Source organism: Pezoporus flaviventris, unplaced genomic scaffold, assembly GCF_033815535.1.
Source record: "Pezoporus flaviventris isolate CSIRO_AGI_PZ_B2104156 unplaced genomic scaffold, CSIRO_AGI_Pfla_v1 ptg000066l, whole genome shotgun sequence".
In the NCBI taxonomy this organism is placed as follows: Eukaryota; Metazoa; Chordata; class Aves; order Psittaciformes; family Psittacidae; genus Pezoporus; species Pezoporus flaviventris.
This window is the reverse complement of record NW_026892614.1, coordinates 2844326-2864968: the sequence shown is the minus strand read 5'-3', so window position 1 is coordinate 2864968 and position 20643 is coordinate 2844326. Positions and strand designations below refer to the sequence as shown.

General features: G+C 55.1%; 1 protein-coding gene across 1 annotated transcript; it reads left to right on the top strand.

Annotated features, from left to right (window-relative positions):
• Positions 1–894: 894 nt before the first annotated feature.
• Positions 895–20336, top strand: TMEM151B (transmembrane protein 151B). Its single transcript, XM_061470943.1, is given in 4 exon segments — positions 895–1112; positions 1115–1215; positions 7955–10414; positions 15199–20336. Coding segments are annotated over 3 exon segments (1656 nt in total). The 5' UTR covers positions 895–994; the 3' UTR covers positions 9392–10414; positions 15199–20336.
• Positions 20337–20643: the final 307 nt, after the last annotated feature.

The window sequence follows — 20643 nt, the reverse complement described above, 5'->3', positions numbered from 1 at the left end:
GATCTGGGGAAGTACCTGCAGAGACACCTGATTTCTCAAGACTGTCAAGGAAGCTGGGCTCTACCTGCAATATGTGGACCTAAATGAGTTCTTGAGCTCTGTGTGTGTTTTCCCTGTTCTCCCCTGTGAATTTAGATCGAGGGTCAAGAGATTTTCTCACTTGTCCCTGCAACCAGGCAGGTTAGATCTGTGGGTGAAATATGCTGCAGTCAGCTCTGTGATAGCTAGCTAAGCATCCTTGGGCCCAGGGGAGATCACAGCAGTGAAGACACTTCTCAACCGAAGGTTTCCCCGTGAGTGCCAGCATTACTGCTGACGGTCAGCCTTTACCCAAACACTCCTCTTGACGAGCTGGGGCTGCCCACGGATTAGGAAAACCGCTAGAGCTCAAGCAAAGTGCTCCGGGTCCTCCGAGCTCCCTCACTTCATCCCACGGGACTCCTCACCTCTCCCCATCAGCAGTCCGGCCAGCCTGACGCACCGCCGGCGAGCCTGGGAGGGGGAGCCTTCCCCGGTAGTGCCAGGCTCCGCTCCCGGTGGGTCTCCCGAGGGGCGGGCTCGTCGGGCTCCTTGCCTGCTTCCCTGCCTGCCGCCGGCGCCTCAAGGTCATCCGCCGTCTCGCTCGGGCGGGCGCGATCCCGCCGCGCCCCCACCCCATCTCCTCCCCATCCTCATCCCCGTCCCCGTCCCCGTCCCCATCCCGTCCCCCCCACTCCGCCGCGGCCCTCCCACCGCGGCTCTGCCCGCCCTCCGCCTCGCCGGGCGCGGGCGCGGGAGCGGCGCTGCGCTGCGGCGGGGCCGTGGACCGGGGTCCGGGGTCCGGCGGGCGGCGAGCGCTGCCGCCGTGCCGCGGCTGGAGGTCATGCCGCCGCGCCGCCCGCCCGCCGCGCCGCCCCGCCGCCCGCCCGGAGATCGGCGAGGCAGCGCCCGGCGGCGGGCGGGATAATGCGGCTGCCCAGCCCGCAGGCACCGCCAGCGGGGCGCCCCCGCCGCCATGTCCCCCCCGGCCTCGGCCGCCGCCACCAGCGAGGGAGGCAGCAGCACGCCGGTGCCTCCGGAGGAGGAGGCGGAGGGGGCCCGAGAGGAGGTGAGGAAGGAGAGCGGCCGCCCCCCTCCCGGGGCTGCTCCCCACCACCCTCCCTCCTTCCCTCTCCGCCCGCTTTGCATGGCGCGTTCATTGACTGCCCCGCCGCGGGCCGGGCTTTGCCCGCACAGGTATGGAGCCCCTCCTTGGGAGGCCCTGTCCGGCCCCGGGGCCGCGGTGCGGGCCGGCGCGGGGCTGGGAGGGGGGCGAGGAAACCCTCCCGTCGGTCCCCGCCGCTGCAGGCTGCCCGGCACCCGGCTGTCCGCGGTGCTGCGGGGCTGGGAGGGACGCATCAGCCAGCGCCGCTCTGGTGGAGGTGGGGTCGGAGGTGACCGGGGTGTAGGGAGAAACCGCGAAAGAGGAGCGCGGGGCGCTGCTTGGGCTTACTGCAGTTGGGAGAGGGTTTTATGCCTGGGAGAAATGGGGAGCCCCCCTTGCTGCGCTCCGGCTTTGGGGTGCCAGGAGGTAGTACAGCTGCCCGGGTCACTGCAGGGGAAGATGCAGTGAGCAGCAGGGGGGACGTGGAGAAGCCTGGGGTTGTCGCTGGTGGTTGCTCCCAGCTGGAAGATGGCTGGGGAAAGCAGGAGGTGCAGACTCGGGCAGGCCAGGTACCAGCACAGCCTTGCCTCTAGGTATGCTGCAGTCCTTCCCCTCCTGATGGCTTCTGTGGCGTCCAGGCAGCAGATGCCCAAAAGGGTGAGGAGCAGGGTACTATGTGTATGGGGAGCAGCATGGGGACGCAGGTGTGGGAACCCCTTTGTCTGCCTCCACACATCATGCTCGCAGCTTGGGCTTCCCAAGAGGAGAGAAAGCAGCTGCACTGACTAGGAAGACCCATCTTACGGCATGGGGCGGGGGACCCATGGAGGGCAGCTAAGCAGTGTAGGGGATGCAGCATTCTCCTGGTGCAGTGGCTTGTCCTCACCAATGAGACCACAGCTCAAAGGGCAGCAGCTTGGGGGGGGGTGTGTGTGCTCAAAAGCTGGTGCATCAGTGGTCCTCTGCTGTTGAGCTGCGGTTAGCAAGTGCTGCATAATCCTGGTATTCTCTGCTTCTTTGGTTTAGGAGGAATGTGCATGCCCATGCACGGTTATTCCATATACACAGACTTATATTTAGCTATAAATAATTGCGGGAGAGGAATGCTGAAGTTCAAGGACTGTGAAGCTGTACAAATACCGTGTTACTCTGCTCTGCGGCTGCTCCTCTCTCCCTGCTTCCATTCAACAAACCCTGGTGTCCTGAGCCCAGGCTCTCCAAACGGATCCTGACCAGGGTAGCTAAACTGTGAGGTGCCTTTTTAGCATGAGGACAAGCTTGTGCCATGCTGGGATGTGGTCCGTTGCCCCCAGTGCCCTGGCAGCACTGCTGCTATGTACGAGAGAGCACAGCGGCTCTTGAGAGATGCCAGAGCTGGTTTGAATGAAAGAAGTATAGGGGGGGCAGTGCCCGGGTGAGTTTCTCTTGCCTGCAGTGTCCCCTGTCTTGAGGGATTCCGAGAAGATTGTCTGTGCTTTGATTGCTCCATGATGGCTGCCAACCAGGGTGCCAGTGTAATTGTACCCTGTGGGAGCAGGCAGAAGGCTGCAGTCCATGACATCTTTAGGCTAAGGGCACACTTCCTGCAGCCAGAAGCTATCACAGACTTGCATGAAGCAGCTGGTGGAATGGATGGAAGCTGCAGCCTCTCCTGACAGTGCCATGCTTGGTGGTGTCTCAGCTGGTGCAATGAGGAGAGATCTTAGCGGGGAGCCTGGATTGGTGGACTGACCTAGGGCAATCCTCTTGTCCTCAGAAATACTGGGAAGGGAGAGTGTTCCTGCTCCCCTGTAGGGCCTGTGTAAGGCTGTCCTAGTAGTGTGATGTCCTCATTTCGATCAGAGCCAACTGCCTGTGCCAGCATTGCTGAGCATCCCGTGAATGTGGCTGAACCCCAACTATAGGGGTCCTTTGCCCAGGGAACCAGGTGAGATATGTGGGGACTGGAAAATGGGAAACACGCTCTGTGCTGTTTTAAGGTGCCTCATGCTGACATCTTTCAGGTCTTTGTGTCTAGGGGCCAGGCAGGCTTCAGGTTGTTCCAGCAAGACAAGTAGCAAGAGCTACTGACCAGAGTGGGCTGACCCCTTGCTCCCTGTTGGCATCACATGCATACACCTACACTTGATGGTGGTGAGCTGAATCTCACTCAGCAATGAATTTCCACCTTGGAGGGTAGGAAATGCTGAGCTTTTCAGCCTGGGAGCAAGCAAAAAAAGTCCTTGTCCTGCTGCTTGGGTAAGATCTGATGGAAGGAATCAATCGTCCTCCAAGCTGCTGTGTAAAATGGAGACCTTGGTTCTAGTGCAGGAGATGACTGCTGGCAGGGTTCCCTGGCTCTGAGATGCTCAGCCTTTCTGTTTCCTCTGCAGTTGGTGATGCTGCCAGCCCGGGGCTGAGCCGCCTCTTTCTTCTAGACAGGTAGTTCCTGAATCTGGGCTGTAGGCACGTGGATTGTGACTGGGGAGGGGTTGCTGGGACCATCCTGACCAGGAGTTGCCAGTGTCTGTCCGGGGCCTTGGAAGATGGTGGCAATTTTTAGTAGTGACTGGATGCTCCCCACCTGCCTTGTTCTGGAGATTTGAGGTCAAAGGGAGCAGGGCTTATTCATTTGTTGCATGATGTAAGCAAATGGGCAGGGCAGAGCCATGGAAACTGATGCTGAGGAGTCCCACTGGAGTCCCCTGCAAGCTGCTGCCACAGCCTGGCACTCAGGAGCTACCTGGGCATCCACGCTGCTGCTCTGGGGCTGTTTTGAACTGTTTCTTCAGCCCCATGGAGGGCTGTCCCTAGGATATCCAACCCTGTGAATCCAGGATGTCTCATAAAGTGAAGGCTGAGCATTCTGGAGGTGAACTGGAGATATCAGGCAGGTCTCTGCAAGGCACAGGAGGTGAGGACACAGAACACTTATTAAATGGGGGTGGTAGATGGAGCCAAGGACAGGCTGCTTCAGAAGAAGCTTGAAAAGCTTAAAGGGTTTCTGGAGTTGTTTAGTGTTCAAAGTGGCACGGTAAAGGTTGTGGGGGCAATGAAGGTATTTTGCCCCTGTGCTTGGCCACTGGGGTGCTGGGCAGGTTTGAACCCTCGAGGCTTTTCTGAGAAGAGGAGTCCCCAGATCTCAAAGGAGTTTAGTGCATTATGGCCATCTCCATTCTCTTTGTGGCTGCTCATAAGTCATCCTTTCCATCCCTTCCTGTGCACCCCAGAGCCACAGCTTCAGGAGTGGAACTCCATTTCCTTTCACCTCAGGGGCAATATCAGAGGCAAATGCTATGTATGACGGAGGGAAGGCTGTAGCAGGAGTCTAGCTCTTGCCTTCCCAGCACCCAGGCACCTGGTAAGGGCTGTCCCATGGGTTCTACATGGTGAGCTGAAGCACAGAGGTCGCACAAAGGGGTTGGCCAGGCCCTGGCTGGACCAGTTCTGCCTTCTAGCACTGCAGAGATGTTTAGGTGCACCTGCAATAGTGGATTTGCTTACCCCTCTCCAGTGCACAAGCCTGAGCAATGGGGGAGGCTCCCAGCGATGGAGGGAAACCCTGTTTGCAGTGAAGTAGGGCAAGCATTTTGCCTTGTTCCATCAGACTGCAGTGGGCATATGATGATGGGATTTATGTCAGAGCCTGCTCTCCTCCCAGTGACACTGTTCTGGGACAGAAAGGATTTCCCTTTCCCTGGCTTTTTCATCTACATGTTTGCTGTGCTGGACTTCTCCAGGGTTGGTTAAGAGCTCAAGCAGGCGACCTTATTCAGCCTCTTCTGCAGGGGGAAGCTGTGGAGCCGGTTGCTTGCTCCTGTGAGCCCTTTGCAGCTCAGGAGAGGAGCAGGGATGCTGCAGTTCCTACTGGGATGAGACTCTGCAGCTGGCTCCTCCTCCATCTCTGCTGTGGTTGTATCCCGTCATTGCCACTTGATCAGCGCTCAGAAACCCCACCAGTGTGGCCAATGTGTATGTTTTTTACCTCAAAATCCTAGAACAAAACTGGGTTGTAAACAGTTTACAGCAGGGGTTAGTGTAACCCTGTAAAAGTGCTGCAGTGTCTCAATACTGCGTAGTCCGAGGAAGAGGCTAATGCATGGACTAGAGCCCTGCTAACACAGTTCCTGGAACCCAGCCTGGGCTGCATCACGCTCCCTGCCCCAGGTGGGTAACCACAGCAGGGCTTGCCTGCATCTCTGCAGGGGGACAGCCAGTATCTCCTCCTGAGCAGGAGCATGTAAAATGTGAGGGGCTGGAGCAACTGGGAGGTGGAGTTTGCTTTCTGGGACCAGCCTGGCCAGAGATCTGTCTTCCTGATCCCCCATCCCCAGCGTGGCAGATGAGCGAGCTGAATCTTTGCTATATTCCTTGTGCTCCATTTGCAATTCCCTGTTATCCCCCACCCCGAACAAAGCACTGTTTCTGAGCCAGCCCTCTCACGCAGACACCCCAGAGTTAGCATGTACTTTGCATCTCCTTGAGGCCCCCCTTCACACCCTCCCTCTGCTCCTTCTTTGGCCAAGCAGCTCCCGTAGAGCCTCCTAGCCAGGATTGCCACTGAGGGGGAAGATTTGCAATGCAGAAAGCAGCTGGGGAAGAGGAAACCTTCGGCTGCCTGGGTAATAGCTGTCAAGTGCAGAGAGTTGTGCTGCAGCCAAGCAAAGCCAGAGGGATCTGGGCAGGCTCTTGGAACCGCAACATGGACCTGAGAGCACAGCTCAGGCATCTCTGCCTGTGGGTATCCCCATTTCCTCTCCTTGCCCCCTTTTGTTTTATCCAGGGTTCCCTTCTCGTCCCATGACTGTGAGGCTGCTGAAGTGATGGGCCACACTGGGAAGACAGGGGCACACAGGAGTTTGTGCTGGAGGTGATGAGCAGAGCCACCACACACCTCTCCCTGTTGCCTGCAGAGCAGCGTTACCCAACCTGCCTTCCCTGGGCTCTGTGTCTCTGTCACCTGTTCTTGCTCTCAGATGTGGTTCCAAAGAGGGGGACTCAGCGCTGCTAATGCTTGGGACCCACAGTGGGATGTGCCACCGTTCCTGCTGCCACCGGTGGTCCCTCTGGATATGCTGCCTGTTCCGCTCATCGCAGGCTGGCTGCTGGGAAGGGAAGCTCCTTGCCTCCTGGAGAGACACCTCTGTGGGAGATTTGTGCTGTGTCGCAGTGGCAGAAGTCTCAAACCAGCCTTGGCAAGGTGTAGGGAGGAATGGTTGGCATGTGGGACTCCAGATTGGGTGAGGAGAGAGCAAGGGGATTTCTTAAAAGAGACGAGGCCAGATCTGTCCCTAGACCTGCCAGTGGCCTTGTGAACTCTGGTTCTTGCTTTAATTTCCCTTTTAATGCAAAAGTGAAAGTGCCCCCTCCCTGCTTTCTAGCAGCAGCAGCCCACTCAGCTCTTTGGGATCCCTGGATGAGAGACCTCTCCAGCCCAGCCTGTTCAGGAATGAAGAGGTGGGGCCAGGCTTGGACTTCATTGCTGTGAGGAGTGTCATTACAGCTGGCACTAGCCCCTTCAGCAGCAGAGGTGAGCTCAGGAGTGGTGCTGCGTGCAGTTAGGAAGGCAGAACAGACCTGAAAGCCTCAGTGAGTTTAGCAGCATCTGCACAACGCTGGGGGTCTTGCGCCCCTCTCTTAGGTCTCTTCATTGGAGATTCTTTTGTATAGGAAGGGAAATAGTCTCTTTGCATGTTCTCCCTTTGGGTGTGGTAAGGTCAGGTCTCACCAACCAAGCTGGATCAATACTTGAGACTGCAGGGTGTTGCAGAGTGACAGAGGTTTCTTTAAGTAGGGTTTTTCCCCAGGTCTTTATGAAGCCCTGCGTGGTTCCTGTGGTGAAGGCACCAGTTTAATCCCTTTAAATCCATATTGCTGAAGTTCCGCCCTTTCCTCACTGCGCGACCTGTGGGCAGTTTCTCCAGAGGTGTGGGCTTTCACAGCTGAATCCCAGTGCAAGCAGCGACATTTGCTGGGAGCCGTGACTGGCCGCTCGCCCTCCCTGCTGCCGTACATTGGCAGAGTGCTCTTTTCTGCCAGCTTGCACACCTTTTAGGATGTTATTCCGTATTTGCTTTCTCTCCCACCAGAGGTGGCTGCATTTCACTCGTGGAAAACAGCTTTCCCATTCTCAAGGTTGTAAAGCACTTGGGAGGCACTTGGAGCCCCTTGTGCTGCCATATGTTGTGGTGGGAATTGCCATTACCGAACAGAGACTGTCCCAGCTGCAGAAGGTCTGTTTCTCCATCTCACAGGCACCCCAGGCTGCTTGTGCTGCCCTGGTAGGAGAAACCTGCATGTTGCTATGGGTCATTACTGGGAAAGGGGGAGAGACCTGTGTGTGAGCGGGGAGAGGCGCGATGGGATGAGCTGTGTGAGGTGTTCAGGTGGGACAACCCATCGGTTAGAGCATGGGTGGGATGGCTGCACGAGCCAAGGTATGTTGGGGAGATCCCCTGCCTCCATCTCGCTGTGCATCGAGGGGACATGTCAGTGCTGGGGTCACTCCCCATTGAAGAAGGGTGATGCTCAGGTGCAGGCTGGCAGAGTTGCCCTCTGTTGCTCTCCTCTGTGTCCAGGTGGGCTCTGGCTGCCTCCCGTAGAGGGGCAGAGCACCACAAAGGGAAGGGGGTCACAGTTGCCTGCCCTGTGGGACTGTCATTCTGGGATCAGTCCCAGCCTCTGGCCTGCCCGTTAAGCGTAGGAGCCCCACAGCATCTGTGTTGTCCCTGTTTGAGGGGCTACAGGTGCCACCATGGCACCCTGCTGCCTGCTCCCCTTCCTCCTGCTGCTGCTGTAGCCAACTGACTCCTCTCTTGTTTTCTCTTCCCTTCTCCATGCCCCCCGGAGCAGCAGCGGCCGGTGAAGCAGTCTCTCAGCAAGTCCCTGTGCCGAGAGTCCCACTGGAAATGCCTGCTGCTGTCCCTCCTCATGTACGGCTGCATGGGAGCCATGACCTGGTGCCACGTCACCAAGGTGACCCGTCTGACGTTTGACAGCGCCTACAAGGGCAAGTCCATGATGTACCACGACAGCCCCTGTTCCAACGGCTACGTCTACATCCCCTTGGCCTTCCTGGTGATGCTCTACGTGGTGTACCTGGTGGAGTGTTGGCACTGCTACACCCGCAATGAGCTGCAGTACAAAGTGGACGTGGAGAGCGTGCACGAACGCGTGCAGCGGATGCAGCAGGCGACCCCCTGCATCTGGTGGAAGGCCATCAGCTACCACTATGTTCGCAGGACTCGGCAGGTTACCCGCTACCGCAACGGGGATGCCTACACCACCACCCAGGTGTATCACGAGAGGGTCAACACCCACGTGGCAGAGGCTGAATTCGATTATTCCAACTGTGGAGTTAAGGACATCTCCAAGGACCTCATTGACTTGGAGAGCTACCCGGCCACACGGCTCCGCTTCACCAAGTGTTTCAGCTTTGCCAACGTGGAGTCAGAGAACTCCTACCTGACCCAGCGGGCCCGCTTCTTCACGGAGAACGAGGGCTTGGATGACTACATGGAGGCCAGGGAGGGCATGCACCTCAAAAACGTGGACTTCAAGGAATACATGGTGGCCTTTTCCGACCCAGACAACCTGCCTTGGTATGTATCCCACTATGTCTTCTGGGTGGCGGCTCTGCTGACCCTATCCTGGCCCCTGCGGGTGCTAAATGAGTACCGCACCTCCTATGTCCATTACCATGTAGAGAAACTCTTTGGGTTCGACTACGTGGCGGTGACACCGGCCGAGGAGCGCTCCTTCTGCCGGAGGATGCCCCGTGTCAACACGGTGGACAGCACTGAGCTGGAGTGGCACATCCGATCCAACCAGCAGCTGGTGCCCAGCTACTCGGAAGCGGTCCTGATGGACTTGGTGGGGCTCTCTGGCTGCACCAACTACTCTGCTTGTCGGTATGGGGGCTACCGGCAGAACTGTGAGCGGTGCCACAGGACTATAAGCAGCTCCTCCATCTTCTCCCGCAGTGCCCTGAGCATCTGCAACGGCAGCCCCAGGATCCCCTTCAGCAGCAGCCGCTTCTCCCTGGGCCGCCTCTACGGGTCACGGCGCAGCTGCCTCTGGCAGAGCCGGAGCGGGAGCCTCAATGAGCAGAGCTGCCCCACGGAGCAGACCCGCCTCTCCAGCCAGGTGACTGTGGAGGAGGAAGACCCCCCTCCTTACCAGGACGCCCTCTACTTCCCCATCCTCATCGTGCACCGCAATGAAGGCTGCCTGAACCACGACCACCGTCACCTCCACCGCAATGGGTCCTGTGTGGAGACCTCACTGTGAAAGCCGAGGCCGGTGAGATCTCATTGTCCACTGCCTGGCTCGAGCCAGTGCAGGATTTGGGGAGAGGAGCGCAGTGGAGGCAGATGGTCTAGGAGGACATCAGGATGGAGCGGACGGAGCTTCTCGCTCCTGCAGCCAGCAAAGCTCCTCACACCGTAGCCCTGACCTCTCAGGGGGGTGAGTGCTGATGCTCCCCCTGACATGGCACAGAACTCTAGACCGACCATCACATGCAAAAAACGGAAGAACCCAAACCAACCCCAACACCGTAATTCATGGCATCAAGATCCAATGGGGGGAATAAAAAGACAGGCCTGATGCAGGGAGGAGGGTGCTTTGGATCCCAGCCCTGATTCCAGGCTCGCTCGTGCTCCGAGGAACCGGCAGCCACCAGGAAGTGCCCTGCTGCACCTCTGCCCACCCCGCTGCCCATGCTGGAGTGACACCCCTCGCAGGGTGCAAGGGAACGGGTCCCTTGGGAGCGGCGTGTCACTGCCTGTGCCTACTGGTCTGGGGCATCCAGGCACGTGGAGCTGAGCGACAAGGTTAGAACAAAGTCTGAAAGCCACAGATCCAGCTCTTCCCCTTCCCCCGGTTCCCACCCTCCCCATTGTTTTTAGACCATGCTCCGACTGTTACTCTGTTCTCACTGCTGGGAATGGCACCACCTCCAGAGGATCCCAGGCTCAGCTCCTTAGGAAGCTTCAGCACGCCAGCGCTGAGAGTCAGCATCCCCGAGGTAAAGGGCTTTCTCTTTGGGATTACAGCAGGCAGGCAGCGCCGGGGAAGGGGTGAATGTGCGAACCCAGATGAAGTGGAGATCTGCGGCACTTCTGATCTGTTTGCTGGAGGAGAGCTCAGCTGGAAAGAGAAAATGGGAGGCCCCCGCTGAGCTGGGGAATGGGGAGAGGATGGCACTGGGACAGGCATCGTGGTAATAAGTGGCACATCAAGTGGCCGAGGTCCCTTCCTGGCTTTGAAGTGAGTCCTAATTGGTTCCGACAAGCATCGAGGAAGGTTCTGGTAGGTTCAGCTGCAATTCATCTATTGATAATAGAGCAGCAGGTTGGTGCATGTCTGTGAGAGTGAATTTTGCATGAGATCAGGCCAGGCTCTGCCTGCAGACTCCGAGCTGCAGGCTCCTGGCTGCCTGGTTTTGGCAGGGAGCTATGAGGAGCTGGAAAGGGGAAACACATGCTGGAGCATTGGGAACCTGGGCTGGGGAATTGAGAAGCAAAGATTCTCTTTCTGTGGGGCCCCACTTGCTGGTGCAGGACCCACAGGTGGGAGACGGGGAGGCATCTGCTGTAAGGGATGCTCTGCAGAACAGAGGCTGGGGACACGTTACAGGGGAACCTGCTTAAAGCCAAGTGGTTTACACTATAGAGGTGTTTGCAGAGAGATGTCAGGCTGTCACAAGTGAGGTAGCCCATTATCCACTGGGTTCCTCTACCTTGCTCCTGTCAGGGCAGGCTGGCCTGCTCTGAGCTTTGTGCTGCCACTTCTATCCTGCTGGAAAGGATCTTGGTGACATTGAGGAGGAAGCCTTCATGTCACTGAAGCTGCATGAGTGGTGGCAGCATGCAAGCACCCAGCTTTTCCTTCTCCATCAACACATCCCCAGTTCCCTTGTGTCCCTGTTCGCAGAAAAGCTGTCTCCTTTTCAGTCAGCTCTTTGTGGGAGTGCATGCCAAATCAGTCAGCACTGCTCCTCAGCCTCACCACGCTTCCCTCATTGGCTGGGGCACACAAGGGCTGAGAGCAGCAGGTCTTGGATGACAACCACAAGTCCATCAGCACGTGAGCATTCAAGCTTGGTATCTGTCTCTGCAGCCATTGCAGAAGGGTAAGATGCAACTGCAAACAGTGAGGCATTGTATTTAGTCCTGCCTGTCTTCCTCTTGCTAACTGTTAATGAAGGGTCTCTTTCTCTAGTCATGCTGCTGTACCTCCTATATCCTGGGGAGGCTGCAAACACTCTGCCACCACAGTCCTCTTTTGAAGATCATGTCTTGCTGGTAAGCCTGGAGCAGTCAGTGCCTGCAGGTGTTGTAAGGCTCTGCTTGACTTTGCCCCCAGAGCAGTCTATTCTGCTCTTTGTGCCTTGCGTGCCCTGGTGTCTCTTGCCTTTCAAGTCAGCTTGTCCTCCTGGATCTCAAGTGCTAGACTCCAAATGACGATGGTTTGAACAGAAAGTCCTTTAAAATCTCACCCTGGTATGATTCAGTCTTATCGTCTGCCCTTAATCTCACTACCAGACTTGGATCATGTTGTTTTAAATAAGAGGGTCCCTTTGGGAACGGAGAAGCACAAGTTCTCTGGTGTGGGCACATCCATCTTTGTATTTTGTTCTCATTATTTGCACAGATCCAGACTGGATGAAAGTGGCTGCGGCCCCTTTGGCTGCCCTAGGGGTTTTCTTGTTTAGTGGTGACATTGGGCTGGCTGTTCACTCGCACTTCTCTCTCCAAGGGCTTAATGTAAGCCAGGGCCAATGCTGAGGATCCTCGTGACTCTGGGGAGATAATTGTGTGTGCTTGTATGTCCCAGTGAATCAGGAAAGGTTCAGTCAGTGGAGCTGCAACGGGTCATTAGTGAGGAATGTGGTTCGCTTGCCTTTCCCAACATGTTCTCTTTGAAATCTCCTACACATTGCTTAAATTAGGCTATGGTGGCTCATCTTTCAATCTCCAGCCTCCAAGGTGCCTTGGACAGATGGATATAACTAAGATTTGGCAGGCCTTTTAGCTCCCTGGGGCAAAGACAGTCCTCTGAATACTAACAGATTAGTAGGGTCTCTGTGCCCCTGTCCTTTAGCACCTGTGGCAGAGTTCTGCTTGCAGGCACCTTGTCCTTGGCTCGCTCTGGGCCTTTTCATGAGTTTTCTTCAACTTGTTCCTCTAGCCCCATTTTCTCTCAGGAAATCTTATTCTGGAGGTGGTCTATCCAGGTGGACACAGGTATCTTTAAGGCACAGCTGCTGCTCTGGCCAGCAGGACCCATGCAGAGCCTTCCCGTTGCTGAACACCTTCCCCATGCACACAGTGCCAGCCACATCCGGGTGTCAGACATAGTCCCAGTGCCATGGTCTGTGGCCGTCCCTGACCCACAGCATCCTGAGAAGTGGGACCTCTCTAGTCAGTGCTCCCCACTGCACACCAGGATTTCTTAGAGATCCCCTTCCTCATATTCTTGGCCCTCCCACCCTACTGAGCATGGTGGAACTACACATCCCGGTCCAGCCTGCTGCATTCCTGCCAGGCTCAGGAAAGGGCATGGCATGCTTGGGAGCAGAACTGGGAAGCAGGGGTGGGAATTGTATGGTGGCTTGGCAAAGAAGTGGTGGAGCTGGAGAGAACAGAATGAAGCTGGGGTTGTGCTCTCTCTCCTTCTCCCTGCCTGCAATGGCAGGGCAGCATGTCTAGCCAGACAGAGAAGCTCATGGCAGACAGCTGATAGAGCCACCAGAAAGAGTGTGCTTGTAGAGGTTTCCCCCGAAGTGCTGGTGAGGGACCACTGTGCCCTGGGCAAAGGGCAGCTGACTGAATTCTCCTTGCAGCTCAGGTTATTAGCACAGATAACCCGAGATGGTCTGTCTGTTCTGGTGCACAGCCTCTCTGTGGTGGATTGGTCCCATCTCCTCAGCACAGAGACTTCCACCCTCCACAGCTCCAGCTGAGCAGCACTCAGGCATCTGCTCTTCTTGCAGACTTGCGTCTGCTCTTCACCGTGTCTGTGCGGTGATGACGACTCCTTTGGCAGCTCATTTGATGGCCCAGTCTGCTCCTCTCATGATAGCCTGCTCCCTTACATCTAACCTGAGTTCTCCCTGCTGTATCTTAATCCCATTACTTATCCTCCATTGACTGGCAAGTCTAATTGGCTCTGCTCCTTTTCCCCATGGCCTTCCCATCACAAGCAGGCGTTATCTGGTTTCCACAGCCTTCTGTTCGCCAATCCCAGGGTCTTCTTTCCCCCAGGATCAAACTGGCTTGCACGGTGGTGCAGAAGTTTTCCTTGTGTAGCAAGTCTATCCTTCCTGCTCTGAGCCTGGCCTGGGCAAGAGGAGAGGCCCAAGGGTGCAAGCCATGCCTTGGTCTGTCAGCGTGGCTGTGTCCTCATTTCTGGGCAGAAGATCCCTTCAAAGTTAGAGAAGTACACAGAACTGCTGACCTCTTCTGCAAGGAAGGCAGCACAGCCTGCATCACCCTCTGGGAAGGTGAAAGCTGGGTCATTCACCCACTGCAGCTTTCCATGGGCTGAGAGTCAGGCTCAGCGTTGCACTTGTCAGCAGGCTTTCCTCATACTTTTCCAGAGGCGGCTTGTCTTCTTGGCCTCTCTCTTCTTGGTGCTAAAGAGGAGATAGTCCCTACTGCTGCACGGCTGGACAGAAAATCCATGCTATGCTGTTGCTCATTGCTCCCAGTATACTTGTCAGGTACTCTCCAGCTTTTCTGAACAGGAGAAAGAGAACGAGTGTGCGAGAAGCTCTGGATTAGCTGATGTTCAAGACACATCACCACCCATTTATCCATCTTTCAGCACACAATGGAAGCTGGCCAGATAGTGCCTAGCGCTTTGCCTGTGAGGAACCAGGTGGTGACATCAACCAGGCTGGTGGTACCACTTGATCCCCCATCATGCAAACCACACCAAAGAGAGAGATTTCGGAGAGGGCTTTTGGATTGAGCCAATTGTAGGGGCATTTGTTAGGACAGGGAGGGGGAATCTCAGCTTATGGCTAAGGCCAGGCATTTCAGAGTCATACACTAGGCAAAAACTCAGGATTAGTGCTAAGGCTGATGTTTTTCTGATCTCAGACAAGCACATCCCCCCTTCCTTTCTGCTCCCTATAAAATGCACACATTGGAGACCCAGCCCAAGCCTGTCACCTTTGTTGTGTCTCCACTCAAGAGGCCGCAGAGCTCTTCAGTACCTCTGATGGGTGCCCATGGGGAGGGGACTGCAGGAAGGGGTTTATTAAGGGAAGTTTAAGAAAATTAGGTAGCATCCAATGTTGTTAAATCAGTGCCTGCTGATTAGCCTGAGGGAAGAATAATACCTTTTAAACTCTCCTTCCAGACTTTCCAACCATGGCTTCAGTACTGCTGTCTGGTATCACCAGAGTGCTGCCTTACTTTCAGCAGGGTACAGCCCTGCTGCAAGGTGCTTCTACTCTGCTGCAGTAGCTGTAGGGCATGGGTCTAAAATACTACACCACCACTAAGAAGCTGTGTTGCCAAAGAGCTGTAAGTCTCAATTTGTGATATGTGCTTCTAATCATGTTTCGTTCATATTCAGTGGTTAGAATAAGGTCTGTATGAACATGATCTGGATTCAGATCATCTCTGAAATGAAACATGGTTTAAGTGTTAGCTCTGTTTGGTAATGCTGCCTCTTCTGATGCACATGGGCCTAGAGTCTCCACTGAGCCAGCTATGTGTGGGGACCAAAGGCTGGTTCGTAGCCCAGTGGGGACTTGGGATGGCACCTGCTTTAGGATCTTCTCCCTGTGGGCATTCTGGAAAAAGGGGAAAGGTGCTTAGTCACATTTCAGGTATAAATGAATGGGTTATGTTCATTACCAGTGCAGTTTTATTGAAGCTGGTGGTACTGTACCAATGTGAGCTTGGCTTAGCAACTCCTCATAGTGGTCTGTCCTTGAATCCAGGTAAATTGATCTGTCACAGTGTTGCTTTAATGCACTGAGTTCATGTTGGGACTTGGCCAACATGGATGAATGTTGAATATATACTGTATCTGCAAGCAGTAGGTTGAATTGTTCTGCTCTACTGCCTCCATCACAGCTGCTCTGCCAAGGGAAACGTTATGCCCATGGATGCGATCTCATCAACTCCCTCAAAAGCAAGACAACAAGCAGATTGACCTCCACCACACTGGGAGAGGAGCCTTGTCCCACAGGACTACAGCCTTTCCACATAGGAGGGAAAAGAGGTCCCAGGGACAGAACTGAACCTGCAAGATCCGTGGTCTCCCCTTCCTCCTTCCCTCCTCACCTCTGTCTGTCCTGGGGGAGGGACAGTTTCTTGTGGAGGTCAGCAAGCTCCTCTTCCTGCAGCTCGTAAACAGGCTCTACTAAGAGGTACATCATCCACCTATGCAACACTTCCAGAAGCTGCCAAGTTTTCAGGAGCCCATTGCAATGTGCAGCATGGCCATCCAGCACTGAGAATAAGCACAGTGGCTGCTGGAAAGCTAAGTGGGTTTTATTCCTCCCCCCCACCAAGGAAGACTGTTTTTGTTGGGCCTTTTTGTTCGTTTGTTTCGGTTTTGCTAACTTCATTTGGGAAAACTAAGCTTGTGAGAAATTGGTGCCCATCCTGAACTCTCCCTGGTCCTTCGAACTTCGGGAATGGATGGATCCCCTACTGTGATTATAATCTAGCAGATTTTGTAGAGCAAAGTAACTTCACACGCAGACACATGAGGTTCTTTCACTCTCCATCAGCACAAGCTGCTTCTGTGGTCTTAGCTACTCACATTAGTGAAAGAAAAAGCCTAGCTAGAATGTGGTGAGATGACTTAGTATTTTGTATCAGTCCCATGGTCCCAATGTCCATTAGCAGCGCCGTCAGCAGCTGTGCCGTGAATTCAGGCTTTGAATGGCAGTCCATGAACCAGTCAGGGTGAAAACATTTGGAAAAGCCCAAGCCTGAGTCTGTGTTTGTCTCCAGAGGCAGCTGCAGAGAGAGGATCAGCTGAAAGCAGACATCACCTCCTGCTCAGCCATGCTAGAGGCTGTTGGGCTGTTTGTGTTGCACCTTTCCTCCCAGGATGAGCCTGTCCCCAGGGGCTGAGCAGAGGGGAAGGAAAGTAATTGTATGTCTGACCAAGCAGCATGCAAGCACCATTCAGCAGGCTGGGGGAAAAGTGGTGACAGCTAGAGCCCAAAATAACAGGATTTCAAGTTTGAAATGCCAATGGCTTTTTCACACTGACGTGAGACCAAAAGGCCTTAACAGTGGCGAGAAGTGTTCCAGGTTGCTGTTCTTCCTTGCTGGAAAAAACAGATTTTTGATGATGAGGTGTGGTTAAACACTCCAGCCAGCTCTGTTAGACGTGTGCAGTGCTTGTGGGGAAGAATTGCTCAAGGAAGACTGGGATGGTGGCCCTGTTGCTCCACAATGGGGTAGGGTGATCAGAAACAAAAGCTGGAGTTTCAGGGCTTCTTCTGCCCCTGGAGCTGTGACCTGGCTGTCCACCCAAGCATGCACATATGGCAGGGTGGGCTTCTGCATGCCTGTGTGCACACCCGGGACCCACAGCCCTGCAGAGGGTTGATGTGTTTGTGGCTGTGGTCTGGTGTCACCCGTCTGTCCTTGCAGCAAGGGCTTTGCAGGGTAACAGAGCATTGCTTGTTCCTCGTGAGAGGAAACTCCTGACCTGGTTTTTGTGAGGAGATGGTGTGAAGTGTCACATTTGCTGCAGCGAGTGGCAGGGAGCAGGGATAAAAGCATGGTGCAAGCTGTGTTTGAGAACGAGCTAATCCCTTGCTGCCTGAAATGGGAGAGCTGCTAGATCTGCTCCCTGGCCAGCACTGTTCAGCTCTTCTCACCCTCCCAAACCTGATGTGCAAACTGTTATTCCTCTGGGGTAGCCAAAGGACTTTGTTCCCTAACTCCTCCAAGGCTGTGCATTTACATCGTTTTGGTCCTCTCCATGCTAGCACTGTGGGCAGCCGTGAAATGCCGGTGGATGTGTGATGACCTCAGGCGTGCTGGTGGCCAGAGCCTGCCATAACCTGCTGGTTTGCCTGCATACAGCCTCCCAGCAATGCTCCTGCCCTGGCGTGCCTTGGGCTTGCTTGGTGGAGAGGCAGCACAGCCGGGCCTCACTTGTGCATCACTTTATGTTCTCTCAGAGAATTCCACAGCGCTTCTCGGAGCCTTTGTAGACAGGGTAGATCCAACAGACCAAAAGTAGAAGACAGAAGGCCTTGACATTTTGGTGGTCTCTGGGTTCCTAGTGCTGTCTCTTGGCAGAAGAGGCACATCAGCTGTTGTGGCAGTGTGGGACCAGGGGACAGGGTGTCTTCTGGGTGAGTTTCCAAACAAAGGCTCTGTGCTTCTTTGCTGGGACCAAGGGCAGCTTTGCTGTGGGCTGAACAAGACACAGCTGATGGAGGAGCTCGATGAGGAGGGCAGAATAGTGTGTGAATGCACAGCAAGATATGTGCAGAGGAGGGGATGTTGAAGAACAGCTGTAAAAGGCTTTGCAGATGTGATGGGTTTTACCAGGACACGAGGCGAGACAGGGCTGAGGGCTGCTGTGCTGGACCAGTGCTGCTGCGAGGCACGGAGGGTGTGGGAAATAGACCAGGGCATTTGATGGAGAAGCCCAGGAATAAAGCAGGCTTTCCTTGCAGGCTGAGCATGCTCCAGGCCGGGGAGACAGGCAGGAGGCATTTCGAAGCTGAGGTGCCCAGACCAAGCCTTGCTGTATTGTCAGAGCAGCGATGCTGCCTCCGAGCCCAGCACTGACAGCTCGAGCACGTGTCACCAAACAGCAATGGCTAATGCAGCCACAAGGTGTAAATGTCACTAATGAATAAATTGCCTTGTGCCTTGGAGAGGCCAATCCATCACAGCTGGGGACAGAGATCTGACAGGCATGGCTATTTCAGGCGTAGCCTGTAGGGAGGAGGCACGATTCATTTCTGAGCCATCCCCTCCACCTAGGGAAGCCGATGCAGGGCTTGGCTCTGTGCTGCTCAGCTTCATCCCTCTTCACTGCATTGGAAGGAAGAAGCAGGAGGGTCTAGCTTAGCCAGAAGTGCCCTGTCTGCAGGGAAGTGCGTGAGCCCCAGCCAGGGCTAGCTGGAGAGGGAGGCTGCTGCACATAGGGCACATGCTGTAGGTGATTGTGGGATAAAGTGGTGTGTCCCCAGTGATCAGGAGAGCTTGTGTCAGTTGTCTTTTCCTCCCCTGCTGTTGAGCCCCAGCCGCCAGCACCTCAGCTGGCTGTGCAGAGGGCCAGCAGGTATAGGGCAGGCAGGGACAGAAGCTCAGCGTGGACAAATGCAGCTCTGTGGGAACAAAGGGAGGCTGAACAGAGCAACCGTTTCCATGCACAGCCTCTGCCCATCCCCACGGCAGCCTGCTCCTCCACCCCCAATTGGTGCTTGAAGTCAACCTGCCATCCTCTTTACAGCATATGCCAGTGTGACACCTTGCAAATCGATGCCTGGGTCGCTGTGAGCAGAAGCCGCCAGGCTTGGGAAGCCAGCCACTGGCTCCTGCTGCTGCGTGAGCTGTGCTCAGAGCAAAAGCAGGGCTTGCCATCTGCTGTGGGAAGGAGCCAGCCAGACACCCCTGCTCCGGGCCAGTGGGCACCCACTGGCATAGTCCAAGTGCAAGCCCTTGTGTCTTTCCCCCTGTTTTACTTCCCGGCCACCCTCTGTCTCTCCCCATGTCTGTGGCACATGGACAAGGGGATGCTCCCAGCTTGGATGGGTTCCTCTGCTGCCAAATGCTGCTCACGCTGCATCGGTGCAAGGTAGAGAAGACCAGCTCCCAGGCAAGGTGCCAGGGGTTGTTCTTTCCTCAGATGGAGGCCCACGGCTGACCCCCTCCTCAAAGCCCTGCAGCACTCCTTGGGGATGGATCTCATGGAAGAGCTAAAGGGTTCATACTGGCCCTTCCCAGCACAGAGTGACCTACTGGTTACTGCTCTGCATGGTGGGCCCACAGCACGGTAACCAGACCTGGAGCTGACAAGTGACCCAGCAATGACAGGAGTGTTCACACTCACACAAGCTGCTGTTGCTGTCAGGGCTTTCATTTTTTTACCAACATGTATGGCATTTGAAGTCGTTTCGACCCTTGCAGGCTGCCAGATAGCAGGCTGTTGGTCTTGGTGTGGGCAAGTGGTGCAGCCTGCTTGGTTTGGGCTTTTCTCTTTGGCTAAGAGATAGGTGGGAGGGAAGGCAAAGGGTTGTCCAAGCATTCCTACACGTGGCAGCCAAGGAGTGTGCTCAGGTGGCATTAACAGCCTTGGCCATTTGCAGGAAAAGGAGATGTGAGTATCCTTGGAAAGCAAGTCAACAGTTGTTGTGGTGATGATATGTTTCCCCAAGCCCTTTTCTTTCCATCCCTGTTCCTCACTGGCTCTGGCAGCCAGTTCCTCCTTCTGTGTCTGCTAGCATGGCTGAGGGATCTCATCGCTGCCCTCCCAGCACGAGCTTTCATTGCACAGCTGGCTGACCAGACGCAGCCCTGTACTTGGAGCTACAGGCAGGCTTGCCTAGGACCAGGCCTCCTCCATTAAACCCCCACCCTTGCTGCTGGAGCTGTTCCTTCATCAGCCTGATGCTGACCTGGGTCTTTTCTGCTGTTTCTGAACACAAGTTCTCATCTCATTCAGGTGTGTCATTCAGTGGAAATACTTTGTAAGTGCAAATAAAAAGAAACAAATCTATTCAATACCTCGGTCTCGAGGATGGAAAGCGAGTTGTGAGAGACACCCAGGTAGGGAGGTTTCTCAGCTGCTGCTGCTGGTTAGGGTTTCTTGTGGACCGAGCCCCTGGAGCATCCATGATCTGTGAGGGCTTGGGACTGAGCCCCGTCAGCATGGTGGCCCTGCCACGGCCATGACTGCTGGGGACAGCCTCGCACTCCATCCTTTCTGATCTGTAAGGGCATGACATGACACGGTAAAGGTCCTGTCGGCCGGGGGCCAGTGGCACCACAGGCATCTGTATCCATCAGGCAGAGCAAGGCAGAAGCGGGTACGTGGCGAACAAATTCTTTTGTGAATACTGGGAAACAGTTTTTACTTTTCAACTCTGTCAATATGATCTAGCTCTGTCTGTCTCTCTATATATGTACGAACAGTATATCACAATGTTGCCTTTTTTGTTGGAAATATCAAAGTACAAAGATTGTAAACCAAATCGGTGTAATAAAAGTTTCGGATGATTCACTGAGGTGGCTGCCAGCGGTGGGTCTGTCAGTGCTGGTGCTGGTGTAAAGCCCCTGCGTTGCTCAGAGTGCGGGAGGCGATGGAGATCAGCCTTAATTCCCTGCTGACCTCTCCTGAGTGGGTTGGCCGAAGGACCAAGGCAGTCACGTATGTGCCCTGTCCTGTCCCCAGGTGGCCACAGCCATGCATGGAGCAGAAGGAAGCTGCTCCGTTTTCCTCCAAGGCAGAAGAAGCTGCTCTGTTTTCAACCCTGTGGGCTGTGTGGGTTAGCAGTCCTGCAGGGACCCCTCTAGCTTGAAGTTACTCAAAAC